Raw genomic sequence first — 17,341 nt, 5'->3', positions numbered from 1 at the left:
TGACCTGCTTTAACTACTGTAACGAACCATCAATGTTCCGACTAAGTACCAAAATGCATATGTTGTTAGAAGGGACTACCCCCTTGTTGTAGTCACCTGAAACGTTTTGACTCTCGGCCGATATTCTGAAATATAACTTTGAAAAAAAATTCCCGTTGAGCTACACTTGTGCATTGCTGTCAAGTTACAAAGGAGAATGTGCAGAATTCCTGGACATGTGTTGCCCAGATGGAAGCACGCTGCTGCGGCTTTGAAATTCTACCGCATCCCCCTTATTCACCAGACCTCGCAGCATCGGACTTCCACCTCTTTCCAACAATGAAGTCGTTGTTGTTGTTGTAGCCTGTGGCACGTGTGGCTCTTACCCACGATGGGGGATTGGCCAAGAAATGGGTGGATTATTCCAAAATAATATAGAGCATAAAGTTCCTAATATGAAATGAAATGAAAGTTTATTTTCCATCTTGTAAGGTACAGATCTTGCAAGATACAGATGGAGGGGTGGAGGAAAAAAAGCTGTCCATTGAACAGCTTGACTATGTATGGGAATAGCATCGAATAGGGTTGAATTAGTGGCTAAAATAAAATCAGGAAGGTGCTGTTGAATGAGTAATAATTAATTTAAAAGTAATAAAAAGATAGAATTTAGCAGGGCATTCGTTTATATTCTGTAAGGAATGTTTGGACAGCGAAGCATGCATCCCTGTGGCTGAATCCCAATGTGGACGCCCCGAATGAAAGAATTGCAGGTTCTGTCAAGTCCAGGCCAATTCTTCGAAAAGGTATCTCCAACAATCTTTTCCTTAACGCAGCAAAGCGGCGACAAGATAGAAGAAAGTGCTGTATCGTCTCCTCCTCACAAAAAGAACAGAGGGGAGATGGAACCAAACCCGACCTGTGTAAATAGAAATTTAGGGAGGGAATGCGGCAGCGTAATTTGGTGAGGCAGACCTCAAGCATCTTTGTGTAACAAGATTCGCTATGCCACGGAAATGCCAGGTGTTTATACTCTGGAGAAGCTGTCAAATGTGGGTTTGATAAGGCTAATCTAATTTATCTCATCCGAAATCTTGCCGCCGTGATCTGTGCTGTCACTGGTAGAATAGGAAGAACAGGGCCGGATAGTGATGCATGTGCCAGTGAATCGGCAGTTTCATTAAAAAACAAACCTTTATGACCAGGCACCCAAATCAAATGAATACATTGCACATTGGCAGGAACTAGTAAGTGGAAGCGTTTTAGCATGGGTGACTCATTAGTAGCGGTAAGGCAAGAGCATACAGAAAGTCAGTAAGAATAGCAGCCGTTGTAATCATTTGGTCTAATTTACGTAAAGCTAGGATTACTGCTAACAACTCGGCCAGAAAAATAGGCACAAAATCAGGCAATCTCAAAGAAAAAGACCAGTCGAGCACAGGGCAAAATATTCCAATGCCAGCTTTTTCCTCGCACTGTGAGGCATCTGTTGCAATGATAATGTTTGTTTCTAGGCTGCTTAGATGGTTTTGCAACATGGCCTTTAAGATGCCTTAAGGGAGTAGTTTCGCGTGGTTCGGGAAAATGTCGTCGAACCTGATCTCTGGGTAATTTGAATGCGTATTTAGGAAGCACATCACAAATTTGCACATTTAGTGGTTCAAGTAATGTTTGCACAAATATAATCTGTGGTCTATGAAACCTGGGCCAATGAACAGGAAAAAATCATTCTGGATCGGAGATGAAAATAATTTGAGGATGGTTTAATGGTGATTCATATAGCCTTAAGAAGATCTGAACGGTCACAAGGTGAAATCGGCATAATATGGGTGGGATTCTTGCTTCCATGTAAATACGGCATTTGCAACGTATTTTGGAAGGCCTAAGCACAGACGTAGTGCCTCTCGTTCGAAGCTTGTACGATGGAACACCTGAGAATAAAACACATCCAAATTCTAACACCGGACGAACGTACATTTTATATACCATCAAGAGGGATTTTCTCCGCATACCTGTTCTTCGATTGCTTAACTTGCGCAAAATGCCCATTGTACGAGCTCCTTTTGTCGCAATATATTCAATATGTGGTCGCCAGTTAAGATTTCCATTGTATATAACTCCACGGTACTTTAGTGATTCTACTTGTGGGATATCTTCGATATGGTAGTTCAGCGATATGTATACTGGGTGTTTAACTGGAAAAACAAGTCATATTTGAAGGGCAAGCATTTTCCAGATGATGAGCTTGATTTGTGAAGTCACAACATGGCTTTTGGAGCAACCTTTCGACTTCTGCAAGCGAGGTGTTTACAGTTGCATAAAAAGATGGCAGAAGTGTGCCCCTGGGTGGCACCTATGTAGAGAAGGACTAATAAATTTGCAAATTTTCGTTGCTCTCCGTCCAAAGGAAGTGGGTCAGGGGAAATCTTTATTGAACGCCCCTCGTATATGCGCCCTAGCAACTGCTCTTCGTCTTCATTTCGTGGTCGGGAAGTCACCATCATATTACCACCCGATTCGTGGCCTATCCCCCTCAGTTGGTTTGTGCCATTACCTGAGGCTTCATCATCATCATCATCATTGCTACCACCGCGCGCTTCCCAACGTTCGGTTCATCCATCGTTCGCCGCTAGCAAGTTCAAATGCCCAACGGCCGGGCATCTCCGCGCTGAGTTTGCATGGCCTTCTGCGACAAGTCAGCTTTGCCACTGGAACACGGTACCTGAGGCGGGAGGCACCTGACGATGCGCGCTGCGCGGTGGTGCCCTTGATATGGACGACGACGCCGAACCACACCGGTGAGAGCTCGTTGTCTGCGGTCGCTGGGGATGGCTCTGCTGCGTCTACGCATTCCGTATGGTAATAGTGTCACCGTGCCCCGCTAAACGCACAGAATAGTTTATCGCGTGTCCAGGTGTCTTTCGGTATTGTAGTAAACTCCGTACTGCCAAATGCCCCAGCGTGAAAACGTGTGGAGGCTTGATTCGGGTGTTAACGCGCGTCACGTTTTCATCGCGACGTTTTGGAGTACAAGACAGCGGCTAGGACTGAGGTGGCAATTATTCTTTTCCGTAAACAGCCAGATTTTTAAGTAATGGCACGCCGTCCGAACGATGTTCTAAAAGATGCAAAATGAATACACTGCATATAGGTATGAAATACAGTTATGGAAGAAACACGGTTTGTTAGGTATTGTGGTGGCGGTGCCACAGTGCTAGGCGTATCCACGAACGCTTACGCAGAAATTACACGGCCAGTCAGACGGAACTTTTTTTACAAGAAATAAGTCATAGAACCGTAGGGGTCCTGAAGGAAAATTCGAGTAAATCGATTTTATATGTGAGAGCACTTAATGTGACCATGAATACGCTCTTATAACGAAACACCAATAATAAATCATGTTTCAATATTCTTGTCCTCAATTCCGCTCTTGTCGTTGCCACTTGCGTCACGCCAAGCTTGACAGCGGAAATTTCTGTCAATGTAGCATGACTTCGTAAAGCAGTACACACAAGCCTGCTGTCCAGGGGGCATTGGTCCTTTCAAGTCACTGAGCTGAAAAAAGCGAACAGCAAATAACCGGTCAAAAACAACCCGCTGTTCTACTGAAGCGACTACATGCGAAGAAGATAATCGCGTGATTTCCGCGACTCGCTTGGTGTAAATGGGCCTTAACATTTCGGCATTCCGTGGCTGCAGCAGTTCTGCTGCATGAGAAGTGAAGGTGCCTGGCCTAAAACATTGATTACACTTACTATATACCGTGTGTCCCAGCAAACGTTAAGTAAGCTGTTCAGAGAAAAAAAAAATGATTAAAAGAAACATGGTGCAAGATACAATTATAAGGCAAGGTGTTCGGTTGTCAGACCTCTGATGACCGAACACCGTAAGCTTTAATATTGTATATATGCACCGTCAATTTTTAATAATTTCTTCGCTGAACAGTTCGGCTAACGTTAGCTGGGACACCCCACACAACAAAACTAATGATTGACACATGGATCTCTAAGCATCCAAACGGTGCGCCAAACGCCAGCGTCGACATCACATTCACCTATGCAAAAGAATGGCGTGACTGAAACAGAGCTGATACGTTTGCAATGCTACGGCTACCCTGGACACCTTTAAATGTAGCTAGCCTCGATTATCAAACTATTCAGTAAACGTTTACGTTAACGTCCCTTCCATTCCCTCCCCAAAAATGCTAATCGTTCTTCAAGCACTTCCATGAGCGTAACAAAATTATCCTTGAAATTTTCCTGTCGGTGCGTTGGCAGCATGCCCTTCGGCAAATGTGGATCGATATATATATTGTCGCGAGAGGAAAAGGCAAGCAGTCGCAAGCGAACGGTCGTTTACTGTTCGTTTCTGCAGCAGCTACCACGCACACTTCTTCACCCTCGGCTTCTAGCGCAACTAGCGCGTGCCATTACCACTCCCCCCCCCCCCCCCAAAAAAAAAAAAAGTTGGGGAGAAGTTAAATGCGACAAGGAGAAAATAAAAACAATTAAAAAGACAACGGACGTGACGACAGGGGCCGCACCACAATGTTTGTGGATGAGAGTCAGCGTGAGTGGTAGGACTTGCAAAACTATGTAGGGTCCAAAGTATCGGTGCAATAATTTTTCTGAGCGGCCTCGTTGACCTATAGGGGTCCAAACCATACGAGATCTCCAGGGTTGTACGTGACGTCTCGATGGCGAATGTTGTATCGACGAGCATCTTGACTTTGTCGGGATATAATTCGTTGCCGTGCAAGGTGCCGCGCTGCTTCGGCACGCTGCACAAAGCCGTCTGTATCTGGTGTGGTAGGTTGAGACGAAGTTGGTACGAGCATCACGTCGAGCACAGTGGTGACGTCGCGTCCGTACACCAGACGAAAAGAAAGTAACCTGGTTTTTTGAAGCGCAGTGTTATACGCAAATGTCACATACGGGTGCAGTTCGTCACAATTTTTATGATCCGTGGCGACATACTTATCAAGCATATCCGCAATTGTTTTGTTGAGGCGCTGAGTTAGCCCGTTAGTCTGCGGGTGAGATGCAGTTGCCGTGCGGTGCGTTGTTCCACTCAGCTGCAGAATATCTCGGACCAACTGGGCGGTGATGGCCGTACCATGGTCTGTGATGACAACAGCGGGAGCACCATGTTGAAGGACGATATTTTAACAAAGAAGTTGGCTACGTCTGAGGCAGTTGCTCCCTGAACGGCTTATGTTTCGCAGTATCGAGTGAGGTAATCGGTAACGACAATGATCCAGCGGTTATCAGCCAAAGACTTCGGCAACGGGCCAAGTAAATTCATCCCGACTTGCTCAAAAGGTGAGCAAGGAGGTCGTACAGGCTGAAGCAGACCGGCTGATTTCAGTGGTGGAACTTTGCGACGCTGGCAATCTCGACAACTTTTGACGTACTGCTTAACGGGTTTTGTGAGTTTTCGTCAGTACGACTTCCGCTTCATCCTTGCCAGAGTACGCGTGAAACCAAGTTACCCTGACGTTAGTTCGTCGTGGCATGCAGGTAGAACGTCGTCGCGGAGAGGAGCGGGAACAACGAGCAGGAAAATGGTTGCCGTACGGTGAAAGTTCTGCTTGTATAAGATGTCGCCGCGTGGGTAGAAACAGGATAAGTGACGCGCGAACGGCCGCGGGTGATGTGGGCGGCTTCCTTCAAGGTATTCAGTCAAGGGCTGAAGCTCGGAACCTTGGCGTTGCTGTTGAGCTAGGTTTAAAGATGGAAGAGTACAAATAAAACCAGAGTCGACGTCAGTCTAGGCGTGCGGGTTCGGCGGGTGCGTGGTAGAGACAGTCGGCGTCCATGGGTTTTGGCCAGACTTATAGACGATTGTCACAACAAGTTCCTGCAACCGAAGGCTCCATCTTGCGAGATCGCCTGAAGGATCCTTGAGATTCGTCCGCCAGCAGAGAGAGTGGTGGTCGCCGACGACGCGGAAGGGGCGTCCGTACAAGTATGGTTGGAACTGCTGGACATCGTGCTTTGTCTTCGGTATCGGGAACAGAGCAACTGCCATGGCTTTGTCAGGGTCAGGGCACACAGCGGTGCTGCTGACAATATGAGCCAGAAATTTCAGCTCCTCATAGCCAAAGGGGCATGTTTCAGGCTTCAGAGACAGGCCGGCTGTGCGGATGGCTTGAAGAACCGCCTCAAGCCCCTAGATGTGTTGTTAAAACGTGGTGGAAAAAACTACATTGTCTAAGTAGACTAAACATGAGTGCCACTTGAGATCAGATAAAACTGTGTCCATCATGCGCTGAATTGTGGCCGGAGCGGAACACAATCCAAAAGGGAGGACCTTAATTTTATAGAGACCGCCGGGTGTTATAAACACCGTTTTTTCCTGGTCCCGTTCGTCCACTTCAATCTGCCAGTACCCACTACGGAGATACATTGAAGAAGATTAACGGGCATGCCACAGGCGATCCAAAGAGTCGTCAATCCGAGGAAGCGGGTAAACGTCTTTTTTCGTGATCTTGTTCAGTTTGCGATTGATACAGAATCGTAATGAACCGTCTTTCTTCTTAACTAATACAACAGGTGAAGCCCAAGGACATGTCGATGTTTGAATGACATCATCGTCTAGCATTTGCTTAACTTGATGACGAATAGCATCCTGTTCTCTCTGCTACACGCGATAAGCGTGTTGGCGAACAGGTTGGACGGTCGGTTCAGTGATAATTCTGTGTTTGGTTAAAAGAGTCTGTTTGACCATTGACGTGGTAGCGAAACAGTCGCTAAATGACAATATCAGAGTGAGGAGCCCCTCCTTTTCGGGTTGGTCTAGCTGTGCGTTGACGCTGATGTGACTGGTCACATCGCTGGTTTCCGGAATCGAGATTGTCGTTACCGAAGCACAGGCGTTGGACTCAGCCACCGTTTCAAAGTAGGCCTGGTATGCCTCGTAAAGTGCTTGTATTCGCCACTGAAGTTGCTAACTAGGATCGTGGTTTGCCTATTTTGGATCTCTACGAGACCTCGTGCGACACCGACTTCTCGATCCAGCAAAAATGCTCAGGTTACCTTCGGTGATGCCTATTCCTAGTTGGTCTAGGAATAGGCAATGAGAACGAAGATGCTACTTCGAGGCGGTAACGTCACGCAGTCATCGACCATGTGTAAATCCACGCGGTGATGTTCATCCTCCACACTCGTATCCGCAGAAACATAGTTAGAAAAGTCACAAACAAGTCACGCAGGTTAATGATCGCCCCATATTCCTGGAGAAAATCCATGCCCAGTATAACCAGCCGAGGACACTTGGGCAGCACAAGAGGCTACGAAAGTCGAAGTAAAAATTGCAAGTCGGGCGGTGCGTCGTCCAATGGGTGATACGACGTGTCCTCCAGCCGTAATCAGATGTGGGCCATCCCACGCTGTCAGCACCTTGTGTAGCCGAGCGGCCAGTGAGGCACTCATAACCGACTAATCAGCTCCCGTATCGACAAGTGCAGTTACCGGATAACCGTCGACGGAAACAGTAATAGCAGCGGAAGTTCTTTTGTCAGGTTCGAATGAAGGCGTTAGCGGTACGTCGCGAGGGGGTCGCGTCGGCTGAGGATATTTCACAGTTCGCATGATAGCGACCTCACCCCCGGAGGTCATCGTTTTTCCCCTGCGCGGGCTTCCACCGTTGACTCCAGCGGAATCAAAGGCGGGTCGAGCACGGTTTGGTGACGCGTACCGACGAGCTGATGGCGACCGTGACCGTCTCCGCTGCGGGGCAGGAGGAAGCCGATTACTTACTAAATATTCCTCGATTTCGTGCGGACGTTCGCCATAGCGTGGGCAACGGGCGTCCGGATGGTATCCCCGAAGACTAATCCCTCAGTACTGGTAGTCGTGATACAAGTGACCAGCCTCCCCACAGTGGTGGCACAACGGACTGTTGTCGGGAGCGCACCGTACTGCAGACTTGTGCGGACCAGGATGAGAGGCTGCTTGCAGATTCGTGCGGTTGATTGGACTTGGGAAGCGTCAAGGAATCCCAGCAGGCGGCTGCGAGAAACGGCCCGTCGACGGCGCGCAAACACGGAGAGCATCAGCGTACGAGAACGTGGGGGGTTCAGTACGTGTTGTTGGCGAGGGATGAACCACTATGCCGATTTCCTCCCGTAAAAGCCGCGGCACTCGGAGGTGCCGGAGCCGATGCATAAGACTTCTGCAGTTCATCTCGAACAGTTTGCCGTACTAGTTCGGTAAGGAACTCCCTGTCTCATTTGCAGGTACGAGAAAGCATGCAGCAGTCGTGGTGGTCTGGCGTTCATAATGCGAGAGCCGCTGCTGAAGCATACGTAGCATGACTGTTGCCTCACGAACGAACTGAGAGACTGTTGTAGGAATATTGCGCACGAGGCCCGCGAAAAACTCTTCTTTTACGTCTCGCATTAGCAGACGCACCTTCTTGTCTTCTGGCATTAGTGGGTCGGCCCGACGGAACAATCGCGTCATGTCTTCGACAAACATGGCGACGGGTTCGTTCGGCATTTGGGAGCTCGAAGACAGTGGCTGTCCGGCTATTTCTTTCCTTTCGGAGGTGCTGAAAGCGTCGCAAAGCAGTCGGTAAAACTCCTGCCAGCTGGTAAATGAGGTTTTGTGGCTCTCGTACCACACTCTTGCCGCGTCTAAACGGGGAAAGTAGACGTTCTTCAACTTACGGAGATCGTCCCAGTCGTTAAAGGCGGCGACCTGGTCGAAATGGTTCAACCAGTTTTCAACGTCCTCAAAGGCGTCTCCGTGGAACGGGTTAGGCGTGCGAGGCGCGTTCACAATGCATGGTTCGGCAGCATTTGATCCCCTTGGTTTGGCTTGCGGTTGTTGTTGACATCTTCCTCACGGAGCTTGCCAGGGGACTGTATTGCGGTGGAAGACCTTGGAGGCGACGGCTACTTCGATGGATTTCTGCCGTCCCCGAGGTACTGGCGTCGGTAACTTCTGGTTCAGGGTCCGTTGGCATACGGTGGATGCTAACCCGGCACCTCCACCAGGTTGTGAAAGGAAAAGGCAAGCAGTCAGTTCCAAGCGAACAGCCGTTCACTGTTCGTTTCCGCAGCAGCTACCACGCACACTTCATCCTCGGTTTCTAGCTTCACTAGCGCGTTCCAATATATATATATATATATATATATATATATATATATATATATATATATATATATATATATATATATATATATATATATATATATATATATATATAATCTGTTCCTCGACGCAGACTTTGAGAATGGAAGAGCAGGTGGATACCAACCCGGAGCCTTACACGGACGAAACCGGCCAGTGCGTAGGCCTAATAACCATGGTCCAGATGCCATCATGGACCGTGACGGCGGTGTTCGGCGCCTTCTGCGCCTTGCTGCTGGTCGTCCTGGCGGTCTACTGTGGCATCCACCTCATGGATGCGCCAGCGACGGCCGAGCCGCAGCGTCAAACATTAGGCTGCCAAAGTGCTGCGTGCGCCCAGTTCGCCACCACGCTCAAGAAGAGCCTGTCGCGCACTGTCAGGCCGTGTGACGACTTCTACGGCCACGTGTGCGGCTCCTGGGACGCCCAGCGAAAGGTGAGAAAGCGCTTTCTGCCCATCACTGACGTGCTGCTCCCGCAGAGTGCTTTCCAGACATTCCCACCCACAGAAACGTGCGTGCGCGCTAGACAAAACTCGTGCTAACACAAAGTTTTTGCAAATGGTTATGTTATGCGTATTGGCCGTCTTCAATTCTGCAGTTACAACATGCCCCTTCAGCCTATAACTTAAATTGTTTATTTGTTCCAGAAAAACTAGTTTTAGTCTTATTTATGATTCTTTGTAACCTTATTAGCTATTTATGCGAATATTGGCGACTATTGAAAAATTTCTGATGTCCGACACTGCTACGCTTCTTGATCACCAAAAATTGTCATTTTGTATCGAGCTTAACAGCTTTAATAATCAGACAGAGTCGATTTCATTAGTTTGTGAATAATAAACTATCTCTGATATTTAATGATATTCAATGCGATAAATTGAAGATCATTTTTCTTATTTATTTATTGATATACGAGTCCAAAGTTTCACAGTCTAGACAGTGCAAGAAACGGGCCAGCTCTATAAAGCAATTGTAGAAGAGCTAGTGCGCCGCAGACAACCTGTTTCTCCTGCGCCTAGGCAACCACAGCGCATGCACCAAACAGTTGATGCTTATCCGGAACCCTTTGCTGAACCTATCCCAGGCCTACCAACGTCGACGTCACCAGCTACCTGCGAGTTTGTGACCCATGACGAAGTGATTCTGTGTCGTAGCATCTCTCGTGACGCCACAGGACAGCGTAGTGAAGTGGGGATAGCGCAATCGTTTTGATGACGCTGCAGTTAAGCTATAGCGTTTTTGGACTTGCACGACTCGCAGAACTATGAAATTAAACACGGATTATATTTTTCACATGCCACTTGTTGACTGCAACTGCCCGAAATTACCCGTGCCGTGTCTCCATTTAACCTTTTTCGTGATACATTTCAGGACACGGTGAAAATGGCGCTGCTGCAGCGAGTGGTTCACGCCGTGAATGAGCTGAACAGGAAGGTCGCAGTCACCGCACCTTCACCACAGACAGCAGTACAGAAAGCGGCCATGGCGTTTCAGGCCTGCGAGGACCTGGTCGCCAAAAACCATAGTTCCATGGATGCCGTGCGACACATGCTCATGGAAGCCGGTCTCTTCGCTCCGCCGGTGTGGACTGGCCCGCACGACATGGTCAATGCTTCTTGCTCTCTCGAAACCCGCTGGCATATCGCGCCTCTCATCGCGTTCAAACTTGATAGGAATGCTTCGTTGCTCGCCCTGGCTCCGAGTATGTGGGCGAAGAAGCATTTCGCTCGCAGGTCTCGTCGACTGCCGCTAGAAGCCGACTTCGACGCGCTGCACAATTTCTTCGCGTCGAATTACCCAGGTTCGCCTGCCGCGGTCAGCTCACAGTATTCGACCGAGCACATGACCTCGGCACAGCTCCTAGGCCTAGACAAACGGGTTACGCTAGAGCTAGGCGGCGAGCTCCTGCAGCCCGAGGAGTACGAAGGCAAAGTGATTTATGACCACTCTACAGTCGGTTCTTTTGTGCCAGGAATCTACGGGCAAGTGTGGCGGCTGCTTCTGCACGCCTGCTTGGACCACACCGGTCCCCTCGTGTACACTGTGTACCACGCAGCTTTCGTCCGAAAGGTGCTCTCCTTACCTGCTAGGATCGGAGCACCCGCGGCACAACAGTACCTAAGGTGGTACCTTATCGAGACGCTGGCAGCGAACTACCATGGACCTTGGATGATCGAGATGGCCGGTAGTAAAGAACGCGCCCTACAGCACCAACAACTAAAATGCCACCGTGTGCTGCTGAAGTACGCAGGGCGGGCGTTTGTGGCACCGTACGTGCGAAACTTCTTTTCCGAAGCTGTCCAGCGCGACCTGAGAACGCTGCACCGTGATCTCACGGACGCTTACGAGTACGTTTTGCAGGCACTGAGGCCGTTGGTTCCGACATTCAGCTTCGCGGCTTACGACGAACGTCATGGCCACGACAGTCAGAGGAACGGGACCATCAGCGTGGACAGAGGACCTTTCGAGATTGTGGCAAAGTCGAGCGACGCCTACCTCGATGATGTATACCAAAACTTCAGCGACATGTCCGCTGATAGCTTCAAGAATTGGCTCCGGCTCAAAGCGGGTTTCAGTCATTCCGACAAAGCTAAGGTCACTTTTCCCCAAGTTTACTCGAAACGGCTACAACCAATGTTTTATGAATTAGTCTACAACGGTGACCACAAGGGCGCGAAGGACTTCCGCTTGCTTCCTGACGTGATCGCTGTTCCTTTCTACCACGCTGAGGCACCGCTCGTCTTTAAGCTCGGAAGCCTGGCGTCGTTAATGTCTTCCGCACTACTGTCCCTGGTGATGGACAAGGGCTTCGTTGATCGGGAAAACGTTTCGTGGGCGGGACAAGCCTACAACCAGAGCCATCCTGTTAGCGAATGCGCCCGGCGCGTCGTTCACGCACTGGAGCAAGGGTCCGAAGCGACGACCCGCCTGCTGGAAGTGGCGGCCCTCCGGCACGTCCTCAAGGTGCGAGTGCGAGAAGACGCGGCGGCCTTCTTAGCGGATGTGCCCCAGCTCTCCGGTCCTCAGCTGAAATACGCCGTCTGGTGCTACCTGCAGTGCGGCGAGGTGCAAGGCCGCCGCCGCTGCAACGCACCACTCAGAGAGCACCCGTCGTTCGCCAACGTTTTCGCATGTCCCACCGCGGCGCCCATGAGGAAAGCTGCCACCTGCGCGGCTGCTCTACTTGCTGAACGCTTGTAAGAGTAGAAGCGAAAAGCTTCCCTGATAAGCTGTTTGATCCAAAAAGAGAAAAAAAATCTTGCCATGTTGTGTACGCATAATCCTGTCCGTGATTTTGCGCTTGTTAAGTGCGGGCATGGCGCAGGGCGCTTAGTGTCATGTGTGTTTCTGCTTTGTCATCATTTGTCCGATGCACACTCTAATGATATTTCTGACTGGTCGCGCATATCGTGTGCATTGGACCAGCCAGATCAGAAGCCAGTCTCGGTCTAAGCCGGTGGCAGGGCGTCCCTGCCACCCGTCAGCTTCTCATAGCTGACTGGCTGAAAAGGACTGTCGTGGGCAACTTCCGGGAGTGCTTTGCCGCGATGCCCCTATAATTCAGGACTGCGAATGGCTGAAGTAGCTGGTGTCATGCGAGTTGTTACAGCGAAGCTGTGTACTTATACCGTCCACGGAAATTTTTGTCTCGTTGGCGTGGTAAGCGAAAAACTCCCCATGCATGAGCCGATCCCGGAGATAGTTAAATACCGGCCCGACCCACGGCGGAGGTCAAGCCGGCGTTAAGCACTCCCCATGCGTGGGCCGATCCCGAAAATAGTGCAATACCGGCCCTACCCACGGCGGAGGTGAAGCAGGCGTTAAGCACTGCGTTGCAGCTCGGCTGCCTCCTTGTAGAATTTGTCGAGGGATCAAATACATGAATAATAACTGCATTGCCATCGCTAAAGATGCTGCAAACGAATTCTTGAACGCTACGCACTGTCAAGACAAGTAAAATGTGTATTTTTTCTTAAAATAATATACTCATATACAGTCGAACCCACTTATAACAATGTCCACTGCCACGAAAATTCTATTGTTATAACCGATAATTGTTATAACCGGGTTGCAGGAAAAAATCAAAATAGGGGGATGGCAGAGCTGTAGTGAAAAAAAAATTGTGGGGTTTTATACGCTAAAACTGCTTTATGATGAGGAATGCCATAGTGGAGGACTCCAGAAATTTCGACCACCTGGAGTTCTTTAACGTGCACCTAAATCTAAGTACCACGGATGTTTCCGCATATCGCCCACATCTAAATGCGGCTGCCGTAGCCGGGATTAAATCCCGCAACCTCGTGCTCAGCAGTCCAACAGCATAGCCACTGAGCAACCAGGGCGGGTAGAGCTGTAGTGAGAAAACTATAATGACAAGGAGGCCAGTGCCACTCGCCACCACCTTACTCCATCTGGCTGCTGATTCTGTTCACTCGTTGAACTGCTTCCTGGGTGCTCCAATCGTGGGTAACAAGCCACGGCTGTTGGCGTTAAAGAATGGCCCTGCTATAGCTACTGCACAGAGGGGTGTCACGGGTAGCAAGTGATATGCAAGCACCGCCAGGGCATCACTTCGGTGGCCCCAAAAGGGGCGTTTAAAAACTGCGAGAAGGCTGCCCATGACAGCCTGTCAGATTGAGAAATCCAGAAGAAACGCTGAGGCAAGATTGCCACAAGCATCTAGCCACGTACTTCTAACTGGCTTGCACGAGAAAACCTCATGTCCGTCACCCTTGCGTGATTTACGCGAAGCTTGCCGACATCGTTCTCCAAGGCATCCAGGTGTTCCATGTAGTGCAGCAGAAGGTTCCTCGCGAAAACAAAGCCCCGGAGGGACAGAATTATCTGCTGGGCCTCCAGAGAGGACAACATTGAGGCAGTCTGCCCTCCCGCGTCATCCCTGCTGTCGCTATCTGATGCAAGGGTGTTTCCTATGATCGCTTCGTCGGTTAGAAGCACTTAACAAATCTATAGCCATGTGCTTTCTTTACCAACAACGTCATGCACTGCCGATGATCAGCGGGCGGATCAGCCATCTTCTGTTTCGGCGGCAAGAAACTGTGTGGCCAGGAACGATTTCGACGCAAACAATGAAGACGAATGCAAGCGATTAAGGTGTTTGAAGAACTGTGCTGAATGAGGAGCCAGTGAGCAACATGCGAGCAATCTGCGAGCAGTGCAGTTCGCACGGTCCATTCATGTTTGGAGGGTGGGGCGGCCTAGAGCTGTAGGTGCAGCCGACCTATGGGAGCAGGCCATTCGTGTTCGGAGGTGTTTGAACCCAGATGCTCTCACAAAGGCCCCAAAATCCTATGCTGAAATTACTTCTACAAGAAGACGAGACGCGTGTACCCACCTCGACCTCGACTAAGCGCAAGCCACCGTGCTTTGCAGACCAATTCTATTCTCAGTCATTCTAGGCATTATTGAATCACTGGCAAGGATTGCGACCCCGTCTGTATTAAGTGCGACCACGGAGTATTTGCCACTCGGGCACACATTCTCTGGGAATGCGAGGGTAACCCACCCCCCAATCATTACTGCCAACTCCCTCCGAGGAGGGTTGGAACCAGCTGCTTACAAGAGCTGACAAAACACAACTGGCCCTCGTCTTGTGGGCCGAAGACATCGCCCCCCCCCCCCCACCTGGGAGCCTCACTAGGCTTACCTGCCCTAACTTCCAACCCTGCGGTGGCAAATAAAGTTGCTTCTCTCTTTTTCTCTCTCTCGCTCAGAGGCGCGCGGAGATGGCTAGGAAATGAGTGCGCGGCGGCTGCTAGAGCAGCGGCAGCCATTGGAACAGTGGCCCATTGTGCAGCGGCTCGAATTTCGAGTTTTCCTTTTTTCTTTTCAAGGATTTCACATTTCACTACCTTTCCGCTTGGGCGCCCAGCAGCCAGACTACATTGTTATAACCGATAATGTGGCATCAAGGCATTGTAGTAAGCGTGTTATTTCACCATGGAAAAGATACAAAAGTTGACGGTGCAGCAGCTTTTCATTGTTATAACCGATATATTGTTAAAACCGGTATCGTTATATGTGGGTTCGACTTTATCTCAAACACTGCGCCCGTAATAACTGATGTCAATGCTTCCATGTTGTCTATCTATTAGGTAAAGAAAATATCACACGAACTTTAGAACTATATCAGTTTGAAACCAGCAAAGCAGTGCATGCCGCTGATGTGAAAAATGTAAAGGCCATGAAATGAACAAGTTGAGGACAAATATTTTAATGAAACTGTCGTTCAAGAACCTTGTTTACATTTTTGTACATATGCAACGGCCAGGGGAAAATCTCAATGATGCCGTTCTTCATTACAGTGTATTGCGCAGGAGCAGCTGTCACCGGTTGTGTATTGCGAGTAATTACGCCAAAATTATAGTCGCGACAAAGATCACATATAAAAAGCAGTTGTTATGCAAAATATGCGAGCGCGAGTCAAATGAAAGTGAACCAATAAGAATACGAGGTGCAAACGAGGTACTTTATTTAAAAGTACCTCGTTTTAAAAAAAAACCTTTAAAAGTAGTCCTTTAATGTAGTTCCTTTAAAAGTAGTGTCCGTGAGCATATAGACATTTGTCCCACTGACTAACGAGTCGCGTGATTCCCGTCTCATAAAACTGCTTGGGTTACTGCTTCAAAAAGTCTGTAACTGACTCTCACGTCGTCGTCCGACACGAATCTGGCTCCCTTGAGCTGTTTTTTCAAATGCCCCAAAATGTCGAAGTCGCAAGGCGACAGGTCTGGGCTGTATGACGGATGTTGCAGCGTTTTCCAATTGAAATTTGCCAGCTTTGTACTAACGACATCATCGACGTGGGGATGGGCATTGTCCTGGAGCAAGGTGACCTCATTCCTCAATTTTCCTCGTCGTTTGTTCTTGAATGCGACATGTAGCCAATCCGGCGTTTCACAATATCAGAAACGATTGATAGTCTTTCCAGGTTTAGCAAATCCGATCAGTAATGGTGCCTGACGATCGGATCGAAAAAAGTCAGCAACACGTTTCAGACGGAAATGACGACCTTAGCTTTCTTTGGGCATGGTGAATTCGAATGTTTCCACTGTAAGCTTTGCCATCGCGTTTCAGGCTCTTAGTAGTGGCGCCATGATTTGTCCCCGCAGTCACAATTGCAGACAAAAATTCGTCACCCTCATTGTAATACCGGAACAGATGAGTCAAGCAGCACCAAAGCTCTCCGTCTTCTGACGGTGGTTCCAAACTTTGGGCATCCATTGCACACACACGAGCCGATAACCGAGATGTTCATGAATTATGGAGCCCTATAAGGTAAAACTATTGCAGTATGTTTTATTCCAATCTCCTGACGTGAAATTTGCGTAACCGCCGACGCAAGTATCGGGCGGTGACCAGCAGGGTTGTCTGAACAGACCAATCAAACGCTCTCCTCGTTTATAGGAGGTCACTTTTGTTTGCTTTAAAAACGAATAGCGTTGCCTACACTGAGCGGCTTCTCTTATCTAACCGGCTGATCAGAGGCGAAGAGTCCGCTCAAGTGGAGAGGGATTCGATGGGGCCGAGCCAGTGCACTGAATATCGATAACCGGACGAAGAGGATGGTGTCGGCATCTGCGATTGGTCCAGTTCCTATTACTTTGCTCGAGGTGGCTGGTCGAAAATCCCGGCGGCATGCACTGAAAGGTTAAGAATGCCGCTCAGCAAAGAATTGGCAGAGCGAGGTCATAAACGTGCCGAAAGTGCTCAATAACGTTCCACGGCCACGCAAGAAGTTTTATTGTACGCAAATAAACCAATGCTCTCCGGGAGGTGCGAGTAGCCAGTGCCTGAACGATCGGTGGCAGCCATCTGTTATTCCTTTCGGACGGGGCAGCCTGCGGCTATTCAGAAAAAAAAATGCAGTTTTGTTCGGCATATTAATGCACCTCCAATGCGTACACGCCAATTTGACGCGGTGAGTTTTCGCGGTTTTGTGACGTCGCATGATAGGCAGTTTAAGTGGGTGCAGCCCGAAAACTTCTGTCCAATAGCCGAGGGCTAATAGCGAAAAGGGGCCGAATCATAAATAACTGTTTTTCTTTTGTTCGATCAAATCATGCACAATCAGTGTCTACACTCATCTCCGATGGGGAGCTATCGCGGTTTACGTGACGTCACGTGACAGACAGGTGAAGTGGGGGTGGTCCAAAAACGTTTTTGGAGGCCTTATTCCAGAACTGGAATACAAAAGTTTGGAAT

The 17,341-nt window shown here is 49.1% G+C and overlaps 1 protein-coding gene across 1 annotated transcript; it reads left to right on the top strand.

Annotated features, from left to right (window-relative positions):
• Positions 1-2,573: 2,573 nt before the first annotated feature.
• LOC139051270 (neprilysin-1-like) lies at positions 2,574-12,372 on the top strand. The gene is made up of 3 exons (XM_070528271.1): positions 2,574-2,774; positions 9,208-9,549; positions 10,487-12,372. The coding sequence occupies exons 2-3, from the start codon at positions 9,217-9,219 to the stop codon at positions 12,314-12,316; spliced, it is 2,163 nt and encodes a 720-aa protein (XP_070384372.1). The 5' UTR covers positions 2,574-2,774; positions 9,208-9,216; the 3' UTR covers positions 12,317-12,372.
• The last annotated feature ends 4,969 nt before the right edge of the window (positions 12,373-17,341 follow it).

The sequence above is a fragment of the Dermacentor albipictus genome, unplaced genomic scaffold (genome assembly GCF_038994185.2).
Source record: "Dermacentor albipictus isolate Rhodes 1998 colony unplaced genomic scaffold, USDA_Dalb.pri_finalv2 scaffold_11, whole genome shotgun sequence".
Classification (NCBI taxonomy): Eukaryota; Metazoa; Arthropoda; class Arachnida; order Ixodida; family Ixodidae; genus Dermacentor; species Dermacentor albipictus.
The sequence above is the reverse complement of the archived record's forward strand: the minus strand, read 5'-3'. Positions and strand labels throughout refer to the sequence as shown.